The 24,716-nt window shown below is 43.0% G+C and overlaps 1 protein-coding gene across 4 annotated transcripts in view; it reads left to right on the plus strand.

The window, feature by feature from the left end:
• dact3a (dishevelled-binding antagonist of beta-catenin 3a) overlaps positions 1-24,716 on the plus strand; it is a 42,357-nt gene that overhangs the window by 13,978 nt on the left and 3,663 nt on the right. The window contains exons 2-4 of one of the 4 annotated variants that reach the window (XM_077243838.1): positions 1,534-1,639; positions 11,320-11,391; positions 19,198-20,852. In XM_077243838.1, coding sequence (XP_077099953.1) covers positions 1,534-1,639; positions 11,320-11,391; positions 19,198-20,105 — 1,086 coding nt within the window. In that variant the 3' untranslated portion in view covers positions 20,106-20,852. Of the gene's footprint in view, positions 1-1,533; positions 1,640-11,319; positions 11,392-19,197; positions 20,853-24,716 lie in introns of those variants that run through there. The other 3 variants (XM_077243836.1, XM_077243837.1, XM_077243839.1) reach the window with 3 other exon arrangements.

Genomic DNA, 24,716 nt, shown 5'->3' on the forward strand with positions numbered 1-24,716 from the left:
CACTCTCTCTCAGTCACTCACACTCTCACTCACTCAGTCACTCACACTCTCACTCACTCACACTCTCACTCAGTCACTCAAACTCTCACTCACACTCACTCACACTCTCTCTCAGTCACTCACACTCTCACTCACTTACACTCTCACTCACTCAGTCACTCACACTCTCACTCACTCTCTCACTCTCACTCACTCTCACTCACTCACTCTCTCACTCACACTCTCACTCACTCACACTCTCACTCACTCACACTCTCACTCACTCACACTCTCACTCACACACACTCTCACTCACACACACACTCACTCACTCACTCACACTCTCACTCACTCACACTCTCACTCACACACACTTTCACTCACTCACTCACACTCTCACTCACTCACTCACACTCTCACTCACTCACACTTTCACTCACTCACTCACACTCTCACTCACTCTCACTCACTCACACTCTCACTCACACACACTCTCACTCACACACACACTCACTCACACTCTCACTCACTCACACTCTCACTCACTCACACTCTCACTCACACACACTTTCACTCACTCACTCACACTCTCACTCACTCACTCACACTCTCACTCACTCACACTTTCACTCACTCACTCACACTCTCACTCACTCTCACTCACTCACACTCTCACTCACACACACTCTCACTCACACACACACTCACTCACACTCTCACTCACTCACACTCTCACTCACACACACACTCACTCACTCACACTCTCACTCACTCACACTCTCACTCACACACACACTCACTCACTCACACTCTTCACTCACTCACACACTCACACTCTTCACTCACTCCTCCGAGCATGCACTGCGGTGTCATGAGGAAACTGAGCTTTTTGATATAAAGTTTTCTTGTTCCCGAAAACCAATATTTTCAAAAAGTATTTGTTTGAAATAAATATTCGTAAAAAACACGTTATTTGTGCTTTTCTGAATACCGTATTCGGGTTGGGCTCCACCCCTAGTTGGGGGCCACTGCGCTCCTGGGGGAAAAAGTTAGTCTGGAGCCCTGCGATGGAGTCCAACGGGTCGAAGGGCCAAATGTGAGTTTCAGTGCAGCTTCAATGTCTCGAAACGACCCAGCCGAGGAATAAGAGTTTGATCTAGACAAACCAGCGGACATTTATAACAAAAATCTTGTGCCTTCTCTGAGATGCGCTACACATTACGTTTACGTTTACGTTAAATTTTCTGTTAGAACGCAGTCGTGTTAGCGGCCGCTAAGTTAATAACTAATGATCGTTGCGACGGAAGTGAATCAATCAAAACTAACTTTATCTGGACAATAACTTTATTCTAGATCTGCTGTGAAGCCTAATCAATCTCTGTTACTGTAATCTCCTATTATCACTGTAAAGCTGCTGTGAAACAGTCTATTCTGTTAAAGCGCTGTATAAATGAAGGTGAGTTTACTTGTTGGTGTTTTCGGAGGCCGCCTCATCGTGTGTGTGTGTGTGTGTGTGTGTGTGTGTGTGTGTGTGTGTGTGTGTGTGTGTTTCAGGAGGGCGTGTGGAGTTTGATGAAGCTCCTGCAGCATCAGGTCGGAGAGCTAAAGATGGACGCAGTCGAGACTCTCGCTGAAGCGTCACACACTCGACCCAGCTCAGGTACCAAACACACCACATCATCTACATCAGGGGTCGGGAACCTATGGCTCGCGAGCCACATCTGGCTCTTTGGCAAAAATCATGTGGCTCGGCGAGGTTCTCACCCTTTAACAAACGAGCGATAAAAAAAATTAAGACATCAATAGAGATCGTCTCTCTGCCGAAAAATCAGCCAATTACAATTCCCTTGTAGGCCTACAGCCTACCAAAGTTAATGAAAAGTTTATGATAATAATTATATTCATGTTGTACCTGGCAAAAGTGTGTATTCAGTGCTGGTCGCGAGTGTCACGAGTCATCAGAGCAATAACCACTTACGTCTCTGTGGTAACCTACAGCTCCTGCAGTGGGATACAAGCAGCTGCAGCTTGTTTAAGGTAGGCCTAATGGCGAAAAGCAGCAAAAATGTAAAAGAAGGCTATATAAACTTTAATATATCATTTTATTGAAACCGGTGCTTTGCTGTGCAGAGACATTTCGAAACATTTCAGCCGCTGGTAGGCTACTTTCACTTTTGCCGCAGAGACCCTTTATGACACATGATAAATGTGTCGTATTTTTAATAATCCATGCAGATTTCAGTTGACGATTCTGTTTAAAGTAGTTAATAACAAAACATGAAGTAATGAGAGAAATAAAAAAGAGCAGGATGTCCTTTATATTGAAAAGAAATATTAAAAGCGCGATAAGCCGGGAAAGAGAACGGAATTCTACTGGCAGGATGCTGTGCGCTCCGAGCGCAACACGGACAAGCATAGTAGACGGCCAAATAAACAGAAATTTATCGAAATGCCAAGTCGAGTATTCACGTAAACACAGTAGATGTAAGTACTGTGTGCATTCTCTCTCTCTCTCTCTCTCTCTCTCTCTCTCTCTCACACACACACACGCACACAGAGAGGATTTATGCTCATCAGTTGGTAACTCAATCTCACAGTGAAAGCCCTTCACAATTTATACATGTTCAAACTTTATTGTTTGCTGAATATTTGTTTGTTTTTAGTTGTCTACGGACCTAATAATTACTGCTGTTGAAAGTTTATTGAAAAAAAGCACTTCTTTCATAATAATATTATATATATATTTTACTGTGGCTCTTTTGGAAAAATGCATTAACCAAAAATAAAAAAAAATGGCTCTTTGGACAAAAAAGGTTCCCGACCCCTGATCTACATCACATGTTCATTATGGGTGGGGGGGACGGGGGGGAATCTCAATCACGTGACACTGACTACGTTTACATGCAGTCAATAACCCGTTCAAAACCGGGATATTAGCAATAACCCGGTCGCGCACGGCCACGTAAACACCGGCAAAACCTGAATATGCTCATATCCCAGATATAAAAACCCGGATATGATCCCCTTTCCTAACCCAAATTTTTAGTCATGTAAACGCGTATCGGCATATCCCCATACTGATTTGTGTTCTGCGCATGTTCTATTCGCAAGAAATCTTGGTCTTTTGAGTAGAGGAACTTCTCGGTGCATACAGAAACCCGCGTGCAGTATACAGGAAGTAAACATGGCGAGACGCAGCACAGCATACATTTGGAGCGAGGTCAGTACCAGCCCCACAGCGCAAACAAAGGCGATCGCTATCTGTCCCGAACGATTCATTATCCGCGTGCTGCTGCTGCTGCTGCTGTTGTTGTTGTCTTTGGATACAGGAAGAAAAATCGGAAATGATGCATATTGCGTCTTAAGGTTGTCCGTATGTCCAGACGCTAACCGTGCGTCTCCGTTTACATCGGGATATTGCAATTCCATACAGGAGTAACTCTCTCTGTTCACGCATGTAAACGGGTTATTCCTAATGTTTCAGAAACCCGAATAGTGACCTTAACCCGAACATAACCCGAAAATTGGCTGCATGTAAACGTATAATATTGCAGCGAGATCTAATAGGAAGCATTCAAATTCCCCTCCACCAATAAGCTGGTGTGTGTGTGTGTGTGTGCGTGTGTGTTTGAGTTCTGGCGCAATATGGCCATCGTCGCATCATCCAGGTGATGCTGCACACTGGTGGTGTTTGAGGAGATTCCCACTTCCATATGTAAAAAAGCGATAGATACACACTGTATTCCTGCGCCCCATTATGGTTTGCGCAAATTATGGGTGTAAGTTCCGTTAAGCTGTAAACAATCAGTGAAAGGCTCGCTCTATGAACGCAATAGGTTTAAAAAGTGTCACAATGCGATGACATTAATCTACTCACCCTTTAACTATCGAACATTAAAAGGAAATTTAAAAGTGTAAAAGCATCAACAAGGCACTTTCAACAGATCAAATAACCCCAACATCGCGAGTGTTTGGTTGAATATCACTGTAGAAGGCTAATATATATATATGTATGTAACTTATGTGGCCTTAATCAAAAACGTTCATTAACTCAGCATTACGTGATTCTATTTCAAAGTAATTTCCATCATTTTGACGGATTATAAATTGCATTTACCCGTGAAAACAAACCTGGAAAGAGACGTGAGGATTTGAGGAGAATAACGAGAGATTCTTCATGCATTCCAGTGAATTATTAATGGAATATATATTGTAAATTAAATTTGGGAGAACAGACCACAAATGTGCAGTATATGTTGTCCCTTTTCATACTTTTACAGCGGATTGCAAAGGGAAAAAGAAAATAATCATGAGAAAAAGAAAGCAGCGACTGAAAAGAGCTCTTGCCGTAGATGTTCTTCCTATAACGTCACGTTAAAATACGTCTCTGGTTACTTATGTAACCCTAGTTCCCTAAAGGGAACGAGACGCTGCGTGAAAACGCTTTGGGAACGCCCCTGCGTGAGTGCGTCATGAAGCACGTATGAAATCAGTCCAATGGCGAGACGGAACGTCATAGGCGGGTGACGTCATCGACCAGGAAACTATATAAGCACCCCAAAAAAACAAGCACGTCAGCTTCTAAAACTGAAACAAGTGCTCACGGGCATGCTGGGAGTATGGCACAGACACGTAGCGTCTCGTTCCCTTCAGGGAACTAGGGTTACATACATAACCAGAGACGTTCCCTATCAGGGAACTCGAGCTGCGTGACAACGCTTTGGGAACGCTAATACCAACGTCGCCATACGAGCAAGTGTCCGTCGTGTGAAGTCAGAGCGCACATTCGGACGAAAACACCTGCGCCCCTGGAGTGGAGCTGAAGTCGAGATGATAAAACTTCACGAATGTGTGCGGTGAGGACCAGCCTGCCGCATCACAAACATCCTGGATTGATACTCCTGACAGCAGGCCGCAAGGTATAACGTTGGACGCTGCTGCCATCAGACCCAGAATCTTCTGATATTCTTTTACAGTGAGCGACTGGCCTAGCTTTGCCTGTTTGATGGCTAAGAGAATCGAAGCTATACGAGCAGGAGACAGACGTGCCTGCATCGTCGTCAAATCCCAAACCACGCCCAGAAAAGTGGTCCTCTGTACTGAAGAAAGCACACTCTTCTTGGCGTTGAGCCTCAACCCCAACTTTTTTATATGGGCGAGAACGACATCTCGATGCCGAATCACCTGATGCTCCGATTGAGCCAGAATCAACCAATCGTCGATATAGTTTAAAATGCGGATGCCCTGGAGTCGCAGCGGAGCCAGAGATGCATCTATACATTTCGTGAAAGTTCAGGGAGACAGTGCTAGGCCGAAAGGAAGAACCCGATATTGGTACGCTTTGCCCCTGAAAGCGAACCTCAGGAACTTCCTGTGTTGTGGAAGGATGGAAATGTGGAAGTATGAGTCCTTGAGATCTATGAGAGTCTATATCTCTTGAGAGTCAGCATCTTGAACTTGAGCTTCCCTACTGAGCGATTTAATAGGCGCAGATCTAAAATTGGACGCAACCCCCCATCCTTCTTTGGAACGATGAAATATCGGCTGTAATAACCCTACTCTCTGCTGTGAGGAAGAACTCGTTCTATAGCCCCCTTCAGCAGAAAAGTTTTCAGCTCTTGTTCCATAACCAGAGCCTGCTCGGGGTCCACCACTGTGGGAAGAACCCCTCTGAAGCGTGGCAGGCGTAATCTGAACTGAATTGCGTATGCATGCTCGATAGTCTGCAGGACCCACTGAGATATATTTGGAAGGCTCTTCCAATCCGCCAAAAATTCTACTAAGGGTGAGACGCGACGCTCCTTTTCTGTTGCGCCCTATGCGAGGAGCTACTCGACGGCCGGGGCTGCTCCCGCCCAGCAGCCCCGGGGACATGCACCCTGAGGGGGAGGAACTTCTGGAGCGCCGCCGCCTGCTTTTTTTCTTCTTGAAACCTCTCGATGACCGTATTTACGGAGTCACCGAAGAGGCCAGCGGTGGACAGCGGAGGCGTCCAGAAGGATGGGCTTCTTTCTCCTTCATGTTCGATAAATTTAACCATAAGTGCCTCTCCGTTGCCATAGAACGGCCTACTGATCTGGCCGTTTCCTTGGTGGCACGGAGAGAGAGATCGGCTGCCTGAGGTAGTTCCCTCAACCAGGGTCCGAAATTAACTTTTTGGCTCACCTGCCACGGGGACTGGTAGATGAAAAAATCCACCAGCCAAGCATATTTTTTACCGGCCAAAATAATAAACAGCCTTTTTGTGTCAATCTGTCACGTCTGTCTGTTTGAATATACATTCATTTCAGTACATTTAATTGAGATAAGTATTATGTTGAATGAATAAGAGTACATAGAAGTCAAATCAGAGCAACAAATAGTAAGACATGTAAGATGTGAGAATGGAACTAGTGCTCATAACAGTACATTTGAAGGTTTTGTAAAACTATCAGATACTTTACCGAAAGTAAATATTTTTACCGATTAATACTATCAGTTAAACAGATTAAAAGTAAAATATATATATATATATATATATATATGTACACACACATTTAGCTTTTTTGTTTGTTTGCTGCATGATTAAAAAAAACTGTATATTGCCTATATTTGTTAAATCATGGGGTGCGTCGACACGCGCAACCACACGCGCCTAAAGACATTTCGCTGATCAAGCACAATGAAGCAAGCGAAAAGAAGTAGCTACTGTGTGGGACCATTTCGACAGAAAGGGAGACGAAGTTACTTGCAAAATATGCTACGCGGTATTAAAATAGCAGTTGGCCTAGTGCAAGTACATGCAATATCACTTGCGAAGCAAACATCCACAAGCAAATGAAAGGCGCTTTCCGAAGTTGGCCACTCTAGCGAGACGTTATCTCTGTATTCCCATCGGAGACCCAGACTCACCCCACATCATGTAGACATGTTACTTTTTTAAGTAAAAACTAGACAAACTGTGGATTGAGGTAGGCCTGCTATTTTTATTTGACGAAAAAACTTGTCTGATGAAAAAAAAAGCAGTTTTTTCAAAGCTTCAAACTGATTCAGTGTTTTCTTTTTGTCATCTTAATTTGTTAATTATCCATCCATCTTCTTCCGCTTATCTGGGGCCGGGTCGTGGGGGCAGCAGTCTAAGCAGAGATGCCCAGACTTCCCTCTCCCTAGACACTTCCTCCAGCTCTACCGGGGGGACACCGAGGCGTTCCCAGGCCAGCCGGGAGACATAGTCTCTCCAGCGTGTCCTAGGTCTTCCCCGGGGTCTCATCCCAGTGGGACGTGCCCGGAACACCTCCCCGGGAAGGCGTCCAGGAGGCATCCGGAACAGATGCCCGAGCCACCTCAGCTGACCCCTCTCGATGGGGAGGAGCAGCGGCTCTACTCTGAGCTCCTCCCGAGTGACCGAGCTTCTCACCGTATCTCTAAGGGATCGCCCAGCTACCCTGCGGAGAAAGCTCATTTCGGCCGCCTGTATCCGGGATCTTGTCCTTTCGGTCATGACCCAAAGCTCATGACCATAGGTGAGAGTAGGAACGTAGATTGACCGGTAAATCGAGAGCTTTGCCTTACGGCTCAGCTCCTTCTTCACCACAACAGACCGGTACATCGACCGCATTACTGCAGAAACTGCACCGATCCGTCTGTCAATCTCCCGTTCCATCCTTCCGTCACTCGTGAACAAAACCCCAAGATACTTAAACTCCTCCACTTGAGGAAGGATCTCTCCACCAACCTGAAGTGAGCAAGCCACCCTTTTCCGACTGAGGACCATAGCCTCGGATTTGGAGGTGCTGATTTTCATCCCAGGCGCTTCACACTCGGCTGCAAACCGTCCCAGTGCATGCTGAAGGTCCTGGTGTGAAGGGGCCAACACGACAACATCATCCGCAAAAAGCAGAGACGAAATCGCGTGGTCCCCAAACCTGACACCCTCCGGCCCCTGGCTGCGCCTAGAAATTCTGTCCATAAAAACTATGAACAGAACCGGCGACAAAGGGCAGCCCTGCCGGAGTCCAACATGCACCGAGAAGAAGTCTGACTTACTACCGGCAATGCGAACCAAGCTCCTGCTTCGGTCATACAGGGACCCGACAGCCCTTAGCAAAGGACCCCGGACCCCATACTCCCGGAGCACTCTCCACAGGCCGCCGCGAGGGACACAGTCGAATGCCTTCTCCAAATCCACAAAGCACATGTGGAGTGGTTGGGCAAACTCCCATGAACACTCCAGCACCCTGTAGCGAGTATAGAGCTGGTCCAGTGTTCCACGGCCCGGATGAAAACCGCACTGTTCATCCTGAATCCGAGGTTCCGCTATCGGCCGTATTCTTCTCTCCAGTACCCTGGCATAGACTTTCCCAGGGAGGCTGAGAAGTGTGATCCCCCTGTAGTTAGAACACACCCTCCGGTCCCCCTTCTTAGAAAGAGGGACCACCAGCCCGGTCTGCCATCCCAGATGCACTGTCCCCGACCGCCACGCGATGCTGCAGAGGCGTTTCAGCCAAGACAGCCCCACAACATCCAGAGACTTGAGGTACTCAGGGCGGATCTCATCCACCCCCGGTGCCTTGCCACCGCGGAGTTTCTTGACTAGCTCGGTAACCTCAGCTAGGGTGATGGACGAGTCCACCTCTGAGCCCTCAGCCTCTGCTTCCTCAATAGAAGACGTGCCGGCGGGATTGAGGATCGTCGAAGTATTCCTTCCACCGTCCGACGACATCCCCAGTTGAGGTCAACAGCCCCCCACCTCCACTGTAAACAGCGTTGGTAGGGCATTGTTTCCCTCTCCTGGGGCACTGGACAGTTTGCCAGAATCTCTTCGAGGCCAGCCGATAATCCTTCTCCATGGCCTCACCGAACTCCTCCCAGGCCCGAGTTTTTGCCTCCACAACCACCCGGGCTGCAGTCCGCTTGGCCTGCCGGTACCTGTCAGCTGCCTCAGGTATAATAATTGTTAATTAATCAAATCAAATAATTCAATCAAATAATTGTTAATTATTTAAGTTAAAAAAATATATTTAGTGTTGGTCTATTTTGGTGTGAAGAAGGTTCACATGCGCTTCTTGAGGTACACACACACACAAGGTCTCTCCCTCTCTGCAGTGCGCGCGCTACACGGTTTGGAGCACAGTATGAGCGCGCTCTTTCTCGCTCGCTCTAGATTCCTGGAGATTTGAACTAATTTGCGGGCATCAGGGAGCCGCTATCAATATGCGGGAGACTCCCGGAACTTCCGCTAGACTTTGGATGTCTGGAACATTCACCCGCCAGTGTGGCGGATAGCCTTTTGAGATTTACTCGCCAAACGGAAAATCTACCCGCATTTGGCGCTTGGCGGGTGTTCATTTCGGACCCTGCCCTCAACACGTCAACACTCATTTCCTCCCCCTAACTAATGTCTTTTAACAAATCAGCTTGATAAGCTTGAAGAATGGACATAGTGTGCAAACAGGATGCTGCCTGACCAGCCGCCGAGTAAGCTTTGCCCCCCAAAGCCGAGGTGTTTCTTAGTGGTTTGGTGGGCAACGCCGGTGTCTTAAAGGGCGATGCCGAGACCGGAGAAAGGTGGCTCGCCAACACTTCCTCAGCCTTAGGCATCGCCCCGTAACCATAAGTTTTAGCCTCAGAAATATTTGAATAGACAGATGTTTGTTGTGTAAATATTCTAGAGGAGATCAGGAAAGAACGGAAGACACAAGCGCGGAGGTGCAGCGCGAGATGGCAAAAATCCCTCATCCAACATGCTCTTAGATCTAAACTCCTGCCTATCTGCTGGCCACTCAATGCTTAATTTTTGAACTGCACGAGTTAACACCTCTATTAGCTCCTCACTAGCAGGAGACTGAAGTGACGAGTCCCCAGTCTCTGCAGTATCCACACTCTCAACGTCCAGTTCCTCAGAACTGGATACCTGAAGTGATGGTGCCTCAGCCCGGGCGGAAGAAACCGCAGTGCGTGCTTCCAGACCCGGATCTGAGGCACTGGATCTACCAGGTAAGGGTAGAGATAGGGCCGAGCCCGTCTCAATCCCCGCTGATAGATCCATCTGCGAACCCCATGATTGAAGCCTCCGCTGTGCCTCGGCAGCAGGGGGACCCGAACCGCACCGAACCACTCTCCTCGAAGAGGGCTTGGCGGGAGCGGAGCGTTTTAATGAATAAACACTCGCAATGCTCACAGCCAGCTCCCTCGAGAGCTGACTGGGCATGCTGCACTCCCAAACAAACAACACACAGATCGTGAGTGTCCCCACCCGTGATATAACGTGGGCAGGGATAAGCACACTTTCTGAAATGCTGCTCGCTCGCCATATTATATATAGATATATATATATATATGTGTGTATCGTCTCTTTTATCGTTTTTTTAATATGTGAAAAACTCCTGCCTACCAACTTCTAAGGACAACTTCGTTGTCACGCAGCTCGAGTTCCCTGATAGGGAACCAAGTATATCGTTATTCTCATGATGTCTGAAAATAAATCACGAAGGAAACGTGACAGCTCATCCAGTCACACAAGACGGATCAGCTTTATTTGTAGGACAATCTTATGATTTGAAATGATTCGTTTCAGAGTTTTTGAATGGAAGTTCCCCAAACAGGAAGTGCCGCCCATTATTCAAAACGTAGTAAACTCTTGAGGAATAAGGGGGATATAACAAACTCTCACCGCTGCGTCCGGTACAATTTTAACTTAAAAAGCTGCACTTACAAATTATTATTAGTGTCAACATTCCTAAAATCTAATGAACAATGCATTTGTGATGACTATATACTTCATAAATACATTCACCTGCTATAAACAGCGTTTCTTTGGAACACATGATGTTCATATTTGAATAGGACGAAGGATATGATAGATACTATAGGACAAATATTAACCAATAAAATACAGTCTGTCACACAAGTTGTCTGTTCATCAAATAAAGTTATCGAATGTCTTCAAAGGTCCAGGAATATCGTGCAGAAACATTTATTATAATAACTTTTATGATATTTTTGTGTGCTTTTTGGAGCTTGACTGGGATCTCTCAACAGACTCTTCACACAGAACGAAATCATTTACACTCTAATCAATATTACACATTCATTCATTTGTTTATTTGGTAAATATATCTCTAATAAGCGGATAATAAACAGTCGTTATGCAAGATAAACCTCTTCAGGGTGAGAAAAGAGTTTATTCTTCTGTAATAATGTCTGACTGTATATTATCTCATATACTCAGGGGTTTTCTCTGTAACGTGTGTGTGTGTGTGTGTGTGTGTGTGTGTGTGTGTGTGTGTGTGTGTGTGTGTGTGTGTGTGTGTGTGTGTGTGTGTGTGTGTGTGTGTGTGTGTGTGTGTGTGTGTGTGTCAGGCTCCTCTGAACACACTGAGGGTCCTTGTTCTCTCGGCCCCGTCCGGCTCTCTGAGAGACACGAGTCTGTTGGTAAGTGGACCACCAAAATATACTCACACACACACAGACACATATACTCACACACACACACAGACACATATACACACACTCACACAGACACATATACACACAGTCACACAGACACATATACACACACTCACACAGACACATATACACACACTCACACAGACACATATACACACACTCACACAGACACACACACACACACTCACACAGACACATATACACACACTCACACAGACACATATACACACACACACACTCACACAGACACAAACACACACACAGACACAAACACACAGACACAAACACACACAGACACATATACACACTCACACAGACACAAACACAGACACAAACACTCACACTCACACAGACACATATACACACACTCACACAGACACATATACACACACTCACACAGACACATATCCACACTCACACAGACACATATACACACACTCACACAGACACACACTCACACAGACACATATACACACACTCACACAGACACATATACACACACTCACACAGACACATATACACACACTCACACAGACACATATACACACTCACACAGACACATATACTCACACACACACACAGACACATATACACACACTCACACAGACACATATACACACACTCACACAGACACACACTCACACACACACAGACACAAACACACACACACACACACACACAAATGTTATAGAGATCCAGTTCACTCAATGTAAAGAAAATAGTGTCTTGTTTTACAAATAGTTTAACATTCTCATATCAAGACACATTTACTTGAGAAGAAATAGATATAAGATATAAAGTCTTGTATCTTCCCTTTAACACATACAGTTAAGGTCCTTGCACACTGAGTCTGAAATTTTCGCACATTTAAAAATAATATAAGAAATTTTCGGAATCAGTGTGTGCAAGGAACTGTTTTTGGCAGTGAAATGGTTAAAGCAGAGACTGCCGGAAACACACACACACTAGGGGTGTCGAAATTAATCGTTTCTACGATGCATCGCGATGCAGACGAGGACGATTCGGTTATCGGTTCAGTAATAGACCATAACTGGTTATAATGTACTGACGCTTTTCTGACGTCATTTGTCACGTATGTGCTTTGTCGTGATACCATAGACTGGCAGAGGGAGGCGAGATGTGTGCGCATAATTAAAAATGTCACTGTTTCTGTCACTGCGACTTCCCGAACAGACAAACACACACGCACGCGCACGGATCACTTTTAAAGAGAATTTTAAAATTGAGGATGCGGTGCATCGAAATGCACTGTGATACCGAATTGAACTGAATCGATGACATGATAATCGTAACCGAACCGAACCGTGAGACCAGTGTAGGTTCACAGCCCTAACACACACACAGTCATGAGATCTTTAAGCTTCAGTGTGAATATACACGCCTGAGACACTGAGGAGAAGAAAGACCCGCTCTGTTAGAGAACACACACACACTTTCTCTCTCACAGACTTACTCACACAGACACACACACTCTCTTACAAACTCACACACACAGACACACACACACACACACATAATAGACTGACACACATACACACAGTCAAACATTCTCTCACTCTCACACAGACACACACACACACTCACACACACACACACACACACACACACACACACACACACACACACACACACACACACACACACACACAGATACACACACACACTCTTACACAGACACTCACACACACATATAAACAAACACAGACACACACTCACACACACACACACAGAGATACACACACACTCTTACACAGACACTCACACACATATAAACAAACACAGACACTCTCACACACACACACACACACACACACACACAGTAAAACACTCTCTCACACACACATAGATAAACACAGACACTCTCACACACACACACACACACACACACACACACACACAGTAAAACACTCTCTCACACACACATAGATAAACACAGACACACACACACATAATAGACTGACACACACACACACACACAGTCAAACATTCTCTCACACAGACACACTCACACACACATAAACAGACACACACACACACAGATACACACACACTCTCACACAGACACACACATAAACAAACACAGACACTCACACATATACACAGTCAAACACTCACTCACACTCACACACACAGACACACACACACATAATAGACTGACACACACACACACAGTCAAACATTCTCTCACACAGACACACTCACACACACATAAACAGACACACACACACACAGATACACACACACTCTCACACAGACACACAAATAAACAAACACAGACACACACACATATACACAGTCAAACACTCACTCACACTCACACACATAGATAAACAGAGACACACACACAGATACACACACACTCTCACACACACATATAAAAAAACACAGACACACTCTCACACACACACACATAGATAAACACAGACACAAACACACATAATAGACTGACACATATACACACAGTCAAACACTCTCTCACACACACACATTGATAAACACAGACACACTCACACACACAGATAAACACACACTTCACACAGACACACACACACACACACACACACACACACATATACACACAGTCAAACACTCACTCACACAAACAGATACACACACACTCTCACACAGACACACACACAAACAAACACAGACACACACACACACACATATACACAGTCAAACACTCACTCTCACACACACACATGGATAAACACAGACACACTCACACACACAGATACACACACACTCACACAGACACACACACACACACACACATAAACAAACACAGACACACACATACATAAACAAACACACACACATATACACACAGTCAAACACTCACTCACACTCACACACATAGATAAACACAGACACACTCACACACACAGATACACACACACTCTCACACAGACACACACAAACACACATAAACAAACACAGACACACACATATACACACAGTCAAACACTCACTCACACTCACACACATAGATAAACACACACTCTCACACAGACACACACACATTAAACAAACACAGACACACTCACACACACAGATACACACACACTCTCACACAGACACACTCAGGCTCCATCCACTCCACTACTATGTTTTAGTTTAGAAACGGAGAACTTTTGCTACGTTTGCTCCTCCCGTCCACACTAAAACGGCAGAAACGAAGAGCTAAAACGGAGGAGCTTAGAAGCGCTGCCGACCCCGTTTCGCGTTCTGAATCTCCGGAGTGTGTTTTAGTGTAGACGGGTCAAAACGCAGGACTTTAGAAACGATGACGCAGAGGCTGACGCTCGGCTCTCTGATTGGGTCATACAACGCAAGAAAACATACAACAACAGCCTGGACTAACAGTTACGCTAGTGCAAGTAAATTCTGCATTTTACGATGCTATAAATGTACATGCGCCGGAGGCTAGCTATTATTCCAGCGATCTGTGACTCCGTGTGCAGCGGCGGTATCGACCGTACATGGAGCGCCGGTTTTGGGTTAAGCCGGGAAGAACCAGCGCATGGTGGGATAATTTTATCAATGAAGTTGTAGTTCCTGAGGAATGATGCGAAAACTTTTAAATGTCCAGATCGGCACTTATCAACCTCAGCGAAATCTGAGGAATAGTCGATCTGTTTCCTGTTTACACCGGCACGCGCACGCCCAGTGTAGGAGGATGGTCACGTGATCCGCGTTTTCAGTCGTTCAATGTGGACGGAGATCAGTTCTAAAACGCTGGTGTGGACGGAGATCGTATTCGTTTTAATTCTCCGTTTCTAAACTAAAACCCAGTAGTGTGGATGGGACCTCACTCACACACATAAACAGACATACTCACACACACATAAACAAACACATACACACACACACAGTCAAACTCTCTCTCACACACACACTCACACACAGACACACATATACATATTCCCTGGTTTCCACTAGAGGTTTCTTTCCCTGATCGTCACCTTCTGTCATGAACTGTATTTCCCATAATCCTTTGTCTGCACTCATCATCTGATCATTGCACACAGCTGTTTCCCATCACCCTGTTAGTTCTGTGTGTATTTATACCGTCTCTTTCTGTGTTAGTTGTCGAGTCCTTGTTTAATGTTACCAGCACCTCTAAGCTCTTGTCCCGTTTGTTTCTTGTTTATTGGACTGTTTTGTATGGATTTTGACCCATGCCTGGCTGACGTATGATTTCGGATTACCCTATAATAAAACTCCACTTGGATCTAACCTTTTCAGTCCCTCCAGGATTTCATGATTTTTTTATGTGATTTTTGCGTTCAAAATGACTGATTTTGTGGTGGTAATTTCCAGAAATTTGTGAAAAAATGTGCGATTTTTATGTTTTATAATTAGGACATCACATTTACCATAATAGTATTATGTCAGATGCACAATAGTCATACATGACACAAATCACACAAAAAAATGCATAAAGCTTGTTTATTTGGTCTAATCAAATACTTTTTTTAAAATTGTGCTATAGCCTTTTGATGTTGCTTGATTAACATTAACAACAGCAGGTAAATTAGGTTACTGTCACTTTAAGACCTACTACAGTAATGACAAACGTCCCAATCAGTTATTACTGATTGTTTTACGTAAATACTATTGCCAAGATGAATATTTTGAAGTAATTGTAGCTATGTTTATTTGTTCAAGCGCTATAAAGAGAATTCAATATTCTAACTAGGCCGACCGGCGGTGACACGCAGTCAGTCATTCAGTCAGTCACACACACACACACACACACACACACACACTTGCAGTCAGAGACAGACTGTCACTCGACTGGCTGAAATTAGTTCTCTTTCACGGTATACTGCGCTTTTAAAAATTATTTTTAGTACCATTGAGCATATCATATTTTTTGTTATGTCATTCAATCATGTTAAACGCGTTAATACGTTTGCCGTACTGCCCAATGAAGACCTGGGCGCTTATGTGAGAGGGCAGGAGAGACGCTTTTTCCATCACGCGTGCGCAACATCTGTACCAGTGTTGGGGAAAGTTACTTTTAAAAGTAATGCATTACAATATTGCGTTACTCCCCAAAAAACTAAGTACGTTACTTTTTATGGAAAATAATGCGTTATTTTACTTTTGCGTTACTTTTTCTCACCCGCATGGGCTTGTTTGTTTGTATTTTAATAACAGCTAAAACAATCTATTTTTGCCAATTGTTAAGGCCCTTTCAAATCAAAAGTTAAATGAATAAGCCTAAGGCTGAAGGAAATGCATATTTACTACTGTACAGTAGAGGGCGCCGCTCAAACAAACCTTTCAGCTGCTGCTGTTCTTGATTAAATAACAATAGGATACAGGAGAAGGAAGTTCAACACTCTTATTTCTAAACCTAATCTAAAGTCATTTTTGCTTATTAGTATGGTTGAATTAGATCATTGTAGGTCAGCAGCAAAGACATTGGTTAATAAAGTGAGATTAAATACATAAAGTATATTTGTGTAATTTAACATAGTTAATTATAAAACTTTTGCACAAAATTCTGAGATTGCATTTGACTGTTTTTATTCATTTTGTGGAATACTGAATGTTTTTGTGCAAGTGAGATGAGTAAATGCATGTTCAATGCAAATGCACACAACACCTCACTTTATTTCTCTCAACATGGGGACAGGAGAGCTGTCAGTCAATAAATGTGAAAGTAAATTAGCGGTTCTTATTTGAAAAAGTAACTCAGATATTTTGTTGTAAATTGAAAAAGTAATGCGTTACTTTACTAGTTACTTGAAAAAGTAATCTGATTACGTAACTCAAGTTACTTGTAATCGGTTACCCCCAACACTGATCTGTACCCACGTAAAAATGCATTGAAACTTTAATTAACTAAAGATATTTCAATTGGGTGATTATAATTTAATGTATTGTGAGGTCTTTTTTTGAATTTTTGTGATTATTTTGCGGTTAAATTAGGAATTATGCAGGATCGCAAAAAATGCGACATTTTGTTGATTTTGCGTTGTATTCAGCGATCGCAGAATCGCGAAAAACTGGAGGGACTGCCTTTTGTGTGCGTGCTGTGACACACTGTCTCACTCTCACACAGACACACACACACACACACACACACACACACGCTCTCACACACAGACAAACTAAATTCTTTCATTTTCCAAATGTTTTGCATTTCCACCCATTTTTAACCTTACTTAGCTTTTTAAATTTGGTGACTACATTTACAAATTATGTAAAGCACTTTCCATTAGTGTATGAGGTGTGCTTTATTTTACTGTGAAGTGTTTAACAGTAGCTGTGATTCAGCCAGTGTGAGGATGTCGTGTCGGTTTGTTGTTTCCAGTATTATAAAGATTCTCCCAGCAATCAAGTTTGCGTTCAAAAGACGTCTAATAGCATCCAAACACAGTCAGACGTCTAGACTGAAACAAGGCAACGTTGGGCTGTCAGTGAACATTAAATAGACGACTAAACCATCGCCCGAGAATAGACGCACAGGCTACGCATAGAACATGTCAAAGAAATGAAATCAAACAGCTTGTAATCACTGTTAACTTTGCTTACATGATGGAGTATCAAACATCTCACATGATGGAGTATCAAACATCTCAGAAGTAACCAAATTCAAGGTTATTTTGACTAGAAGTGTGTTACTGTTAGCTGGACTATATCGGGTCTATAGTTAATCTAGATGGTGAAATTATGACTGTTGCAGGGTTCCCGCGAGTCCTTGAAATCGTTAAAAGTTTGTGAAAATAATCATGCATAGATACAGGTCCTTGAAAGTGCTTGAATTTATTTTGTGCTGGAAGTTTTCTGTAAAAAATTCCATATTGTTCCCTCCGCTCCGCTAACGTGTTATTTCACCGGCACTTCGTGGCCTATGTGTACTAGCTTGCTTGATTTACGCACGTTACGCGCAATTACGCGTTACGTGAAGTGTTTCCCGCGTGAGGTACTTTGTGTTGTACGTTGTCATGATGTTCACTCGCACAAAACTACTACGATGGAACCGAGTCGGCGCCAGAGCAGATCAACTGGAGGAGCATTGGGCCATCGGCGGGGGGGCACAGTCTTCACACGGACGCGCGCTTTAATCCGTTGCGGAGACTATACGTTGAAATATAATAAATGCTGTGAATCACAATGAAATCACAAATGCTGAAATCACAAATGCTCACAATCGTGTTCCTGCTTGATATACAACCACTGATAAACATAATCGGTTTTAATGAGAAAAAACGATACGAGTGCGGATTAGAACCCAGAACCTCTGACACGCTTGGCAAAAGTTCTGCCACTGGACCATTAAAATACATACAAAAAATAGTCGGATCGGATCTATGCATTTCTTCACGTGAAAATTCTCGGCACCAACACATATTAGATCTCATTAAACGACAAATTTAACACAATGTACTATTTAAATTGATTGCTGGACATCGGTATGTTATTCTACATATGTACATTTTAGAATACAGTATAGGATGTACTGAATATTCTTCAGTTTTATGCAAAACAGAAATACGACAAATAGAATATCAGATCTCTGAAAAAAAATGCAAAAAAGCTTTTTTGCATAGTTGTGTTTGACGCATGAAAACTGTAACAATGCATCTTACAAGGTAACACGATGTAACCTTGCTCTCACTTGAAGTGTCGTCACATTAAGTGTATTATTTGTATAATATTTGAAGTTAACCGAGATGTGGGAACCCTGCTATTGTTTGCTAGGTGTTCATTGTGTCGGTCTGTAGGTGATGTTTGTGTTTCCCTCTTTCCCAGCAGCCTCTCCTGCGCTGGAGGGCGTGAGTGACGAGCCGTGGGTCTGGCCCGATGAAGAGCCCAGCGATGAGGACTACAGGCAGGCTCAGCATGTGGAAACGTACATCATCGAGCTAATCCAGCGCCGCTCGCCTCATGCTAGACCTAGCAAACCTCCGCGCACTTGCATGGGTCCCGAAACCAGAGTGATCCGGCAGAGTAGCATTAGCCGGGCCGGGATTCACTCCACATCCATGGATTTTCCCAGCAGCAGCGAAGCAGAATCCCCACAGCATGTCTACACACACACACACTCCTCCGACGAGCTGGTGAACGCGCAGTACATCCCAGCGCAGCCGTGTCGCGCTCTAGCGCACAAACCCGAGAGGAAGCCGAAGAAGTGCCGTTTCACGGAGGACAAGATCGCGACGAAGAAGCCCGGGAGAAAAACCTGCCGCGCACAGTCCGAGAACAACCTAGAGCGCAAATACAACACGGCGGAGAGGAACGTCACGGCTAAAACACGCCGTGGATCCGCTCACCGGCGCTGGCGCTCCACCCTAGAACTGAGTCAGGACGAAGCTGAGCAGCCAATCAGACGCTCCCGTAAGCCTCGTGTCTACCGAGTCGAGTCCGAGTCGAGTCTGAGCGAGGCCGAGTCGCGCGGGTCCAGCTCGCGGTCCAGCGACTCTGACGGGAGCAGCGGATTGGTCTGGCCACAGCAGCTGGCTCCGCCCACTCAGCCTGGAAACAGCAGCGGATTGGTCTGGCCACAGCAGCTGGCTCCGCCCCCTCTACTGGCCCTGCCCACTCCACCTGGAAACGCCCTGCAGCCCAAAGCCTTCGTAAAGATCAAGGCGTCGCACGCGCTAAAGAAGAAGATCCTGAGGTTCAGAACGGGGTCCCTTAAAGTCATGACCACCGTATGAGACACACACATATACACACACACACACAGTTTACTTAGCTTTCTAAATGGGGACTCTCCATAGATGTAATGGTTTTCATACTGTCCAAACTGTATATTCTGTCTCCTTACACTAACCCTACCCCTAAACCTACCCATCACACACACACACACAAACGTTTGTTTAGCTATACTTGTGTGGACTCTCCATAGACGTAATGGTTTTTATGCCATCCAAACTGTATATTCTGTCCCCATATACTAACCCTACCCCTATTTTTGTCATTTTTATTAGTTTTCTTTTATTTATTTTTTTAAATCTGTTAATTTACTGGAGAAGAAACATGTAACAAATATATTCTTCAGGATAAACCCCTTGAGATGCATCATGTCGTTTTCAAGGAGGTCCTAATACACAAAAAATAGATAACACAAGACAAAACAATCACAACAATAATCACCTCATTCAAAAAAACAAACACACCACTAGGGCTGTGCGATATAGCAAAAAAATTATCACGATATAATGTGTCATATTGTTCGGTATCGATAGTTATTGACATTTTATAAGTAGAAAAGTTTGAATTAAAAATTTTATTTATCCACATTATTAAGGCAAACAACAAATTATATTAGTTTTAGCAGTCAAAAATTAGAGGTGTAATGGTTCATTGGTTTGATAGGACACAGTGGTGTCACGGTTCGGTACGTTTCCGATTCAGCGAAAATAATAAATGGCAGAGAAATTTCCTTGATTAAAAAAAATAAATATGTGTGAGTTTTCCTGCATCTTGAAACTTTTAGTTTTATAAATGGGGATAAACTGTGAAGGATAAACAAATAATGTTTTGGTCATCACATTAAAAATAACATTTAAATATGATAATATTTGAGTTTTGAAGTGCTGGAAAAAGATGTGTGACATACTTGAAAGTATTTTACTTTCAAACGTCCATGGCTACAGTGAGTGTTACTACGGTAAATCCATGGTGAATGTTGCAGGTCTGTGGACTTAAAGCCTATAACTAGATCATTCATGACAGTGTTTCTCCTGGTTTCCTCGTCAGCGCTGTTTGATCTAATAGAGATCCACGGTTAATAACGGGAGAAAGTTGAATTCTTCTCACTAGATCCAGTTTTCCCAACTATTTTCAAAGTAAAGTAGCTAACGCGTTCCCTAAAAGTCGCTAAATGCCGCTAGATGACGTCATACGTCAATTACCATATTCATGACGTCATCGCGGCGTAGTTGCGTTCGGCCTGCCTAATGTGTTTTCTCATTAAATTCATGGTCACATAGGCTTACTGTATTTTAATTTAATATAATATAACCGAATGTCCAATAAAGCTGTTCTCATTTTCTATATTTTTTGTCAGACAATAGAACGAGTAGCTAGTGAATGACTACATTTTTTATGTGTAAAATTATCTGAATTGAGAGAGTTCGGCAACTGGATGAACTAAGGCACAGTAATAGTGAGTATTACAAGTGATAAGCACAAGAAAAGAAAGGAAAATAAAATGGTCAAACTACAATCTTTAAATATAAAACAAAAGAGATCAACATTTGGAGGTTACTGAGGTTTGTCCAAAAAGTCGCTAGATTTGTCGCTAGTCACTTTTTTAAAAAAGTGTAGCTAAAGGGGTCTGAAAAGTCGCTAAAATAGCAACAAAAGCGCCTAGTTCGCAACACTGACTAGATCTCGCAGTGATGTTATTACCTCTGGCGAATTCAGATGCTTTGTTTACTGTATCTCTCAGCGCTGTGTAGTGACAGTGTCGTAGTTGAATAAACTGATCGGGTTGATGTGCGCGTTTATATGTCACAAGCTTCAAATCGGAATAGATTTTTTGACTTGCGCACACTGCACTAATACTGCCGCTGTTCACGCATTACTATTCTCCTCTATTCGTTTTTTATTTGTTTTAATCAGCAGACTTAATATTTATCCATTTCTGGTCATGATTTGGAGTAAATCAGCGAATGAGCCGTTGTGCCGCTGCTTATATTGATCACGCAGTAAAAATTTCCAATACGCACTTCACACACGCAGAGAAAGCAGGATTATAGGAGGACGAGACACTCGTTTATACTACACTTTATTCATCAGAAGAACAGCTCGTTCAGCGCGTCATATGCTATTACTACATCATTACGGTATTTCTACGTCATTACGCTATTTCTACATCATTACGCTATTTCTACATCATTACGCTATTTCTACGTCATTACACTATTTCTGCGTCATTACACTATTTCTACAGCATCATGCTATTTCTACATCGCTATTTCTGCGTCATTACACTATTTTTACAGCATCATGCTATTTCTACATCGCTATTTCTGCGTCACTACACTATTTTTACATCATTACGCTATTTCCACATCATTATACTATTTCTACATCGCTATTTCTGCGTCATTACACTATTTCTACAGCATCATGCTATTTCTACATCATTACACTATTTCTACATCATTACGCTATTTCTACAGCATCATGCTATTTCTACATCGCTATTTCTGCGTCATTACACTATTTTTACATCATTACGCTATTTCTACATCATTATACTATTTCTACATCGCTATTTCTGCGTCATTACACTATTTCTACAGCATCATGCTATTTCTACATCGCTATTTCTGCGTCACTACACTATTTTTACATCATTACGCTATTTCCACATCATTATACTATTTCTACATCGCTATTTCTGCGTCATTACACTATTTCTACAGCATCATGCTATTTCTACATCATTACACTATTTCTACATCATTACGCTATTTCTACAGCATCATGCTATTTCTACATCGCTATTTCTGCGTCATTACACTATTTTTACATCATTACGCTATTTCTACATCATTATACTATTTCTACATCGCTATTTCTGCGTCATTACACTATTTCTACAGCATCATGCTATTTCTACATCGCTATTTCTGCGTCATTACACTATTTCTACAGCATCATGCTATTTCTACATCGCTATTTCTGCGTCATTACACTATTTTTACATCATTACGCTATTTCTACATCATTATACTATTTCTACATCGCTATTTCTGCGTCATTACACTATTTCTACAGCATCATGCTATTTCTACATCGCTATTTCTGCGTCATTACACTATTTCTACAGCATCATGCTATTTCTACATCGCTATTTCTGCGTCATTACACTATTTTTACATCATTACGCTATTTCTACATCATTATACTATTTCTACATCGCTATTTCTACGTCATTACACTATTTCTACAGCATCATGCTATTTCTACATCATTACACTATTTATTTTCAATATTACGCTATTTCTACATCATCATGCTATTTCTGCGTCATTACGCTATTTCCGCATCATTACGCTATTTCTACATCATTACGCTATTTCTACGTCATTACACTATTTCTACGTCATTACGCTATTTTTATATCATCACGCTATTTCTACGTCAGTGCACATGCGCAATCCTTTCAGTTTCGATTTTCAATCCGATAAAGTGTTTACATGTTCTCTCGATCAGATTAAAAAAGGAATAAACCCCTGGGATCCATCGGATCGGAATTCCAATCAGATCGATTAAGGTGTTTACATGAAGCTTTTTTAGTCCGATTGAGCCGTCGATCCTATTATAAGGGTCCATGTAAACGCAGATATCGAATTCAATCAATAGAAATAAGAAGTGCATAAAAACATCTCATATTGAAAAAAATTATTTGTAGAATTTAATATTTTACTCTGTACAATGTAAGATCTGTTATATGTTTTCCCCAATATCTGTTTATCTTATGTTTTATGTTAAATGTCATTGTAAGCTTTTATGAAAGTTGAATAAAAAATAAAAATATTTAAAAATAAAAAGATAGCGACACAGCCGCTCACGCCTTCCACTCGTTTTTATGCATTTTAATGAAAATATCGAGCGCTATATCGAACATTTTTTATATCGTTAACAAGCGGCAACCTCCCCGTCTCTCTCTTGAAACCAACACGGAAGTGAATTAAACTGCAATTCATCGCCTGGCCGCTTGAGGCTGACTGCAAAAGTGAGTCACATCTGTATCTCCCCCATATTAAAAAGCAGAACTTTTTACTTTACCGCAGAAAAAAAAATGTTTACAGCCTGGTGTCTAAAGTTGTTTTGGTCTATACAGCTAATTTTGCCCTTCATGGCAACTGTGAGGGGGGTGATTTTTTTTATAACTCATCCGTTTAAATTATATTAAGCCTTTAAATGCTGCATAATTAAGGGCGTGGCCACTTGAGTGACAGGTGGATTGCCGCTGCTGTTCTAGCCTTTTGTCTGCTCTCTGTTAGCGTCACGTCACCTCAGCTAATCCCAGCTGCTGAACTCGCCATCTCTGCCGTGTTTATACTTTTTTCGGGATTATTTCATACAGTTTAATACACGCCTTATACCTTCGCACACGCCGTTGGATTCCGTCGTTGTCGAGTATCGAGAGAACAACCAGCGCTGTTCTTCAGCTGTTTTCCTCTGTGAACATGCACTCATGGATGTCCGACAATATCCTTGCTTTTTGGAGTTCAGTTTAAAAAGGTTAAAGATATAGAGGCCACACTCGTTTTGCGGTACCGTTGATCTTACGGAACAGATAGACT

Source organism: Siphateles boraxobius, unplaced genomic scaffold (genome assembly GCF_051911475.1).
Source record: "Siphateles boraxobius isolate OS27281-9 unplaced genomic scaffold, OSU_SipBor_1 25, whole genome shotgun sequence".
Taxonomy (NCBI): domain Eukaryota; kingdom Metazoa; phylum Chordata; class Actinopteri; order Cypriniformes; family Leuciscidae; genus Siphateles; species Siphateles boraxobius.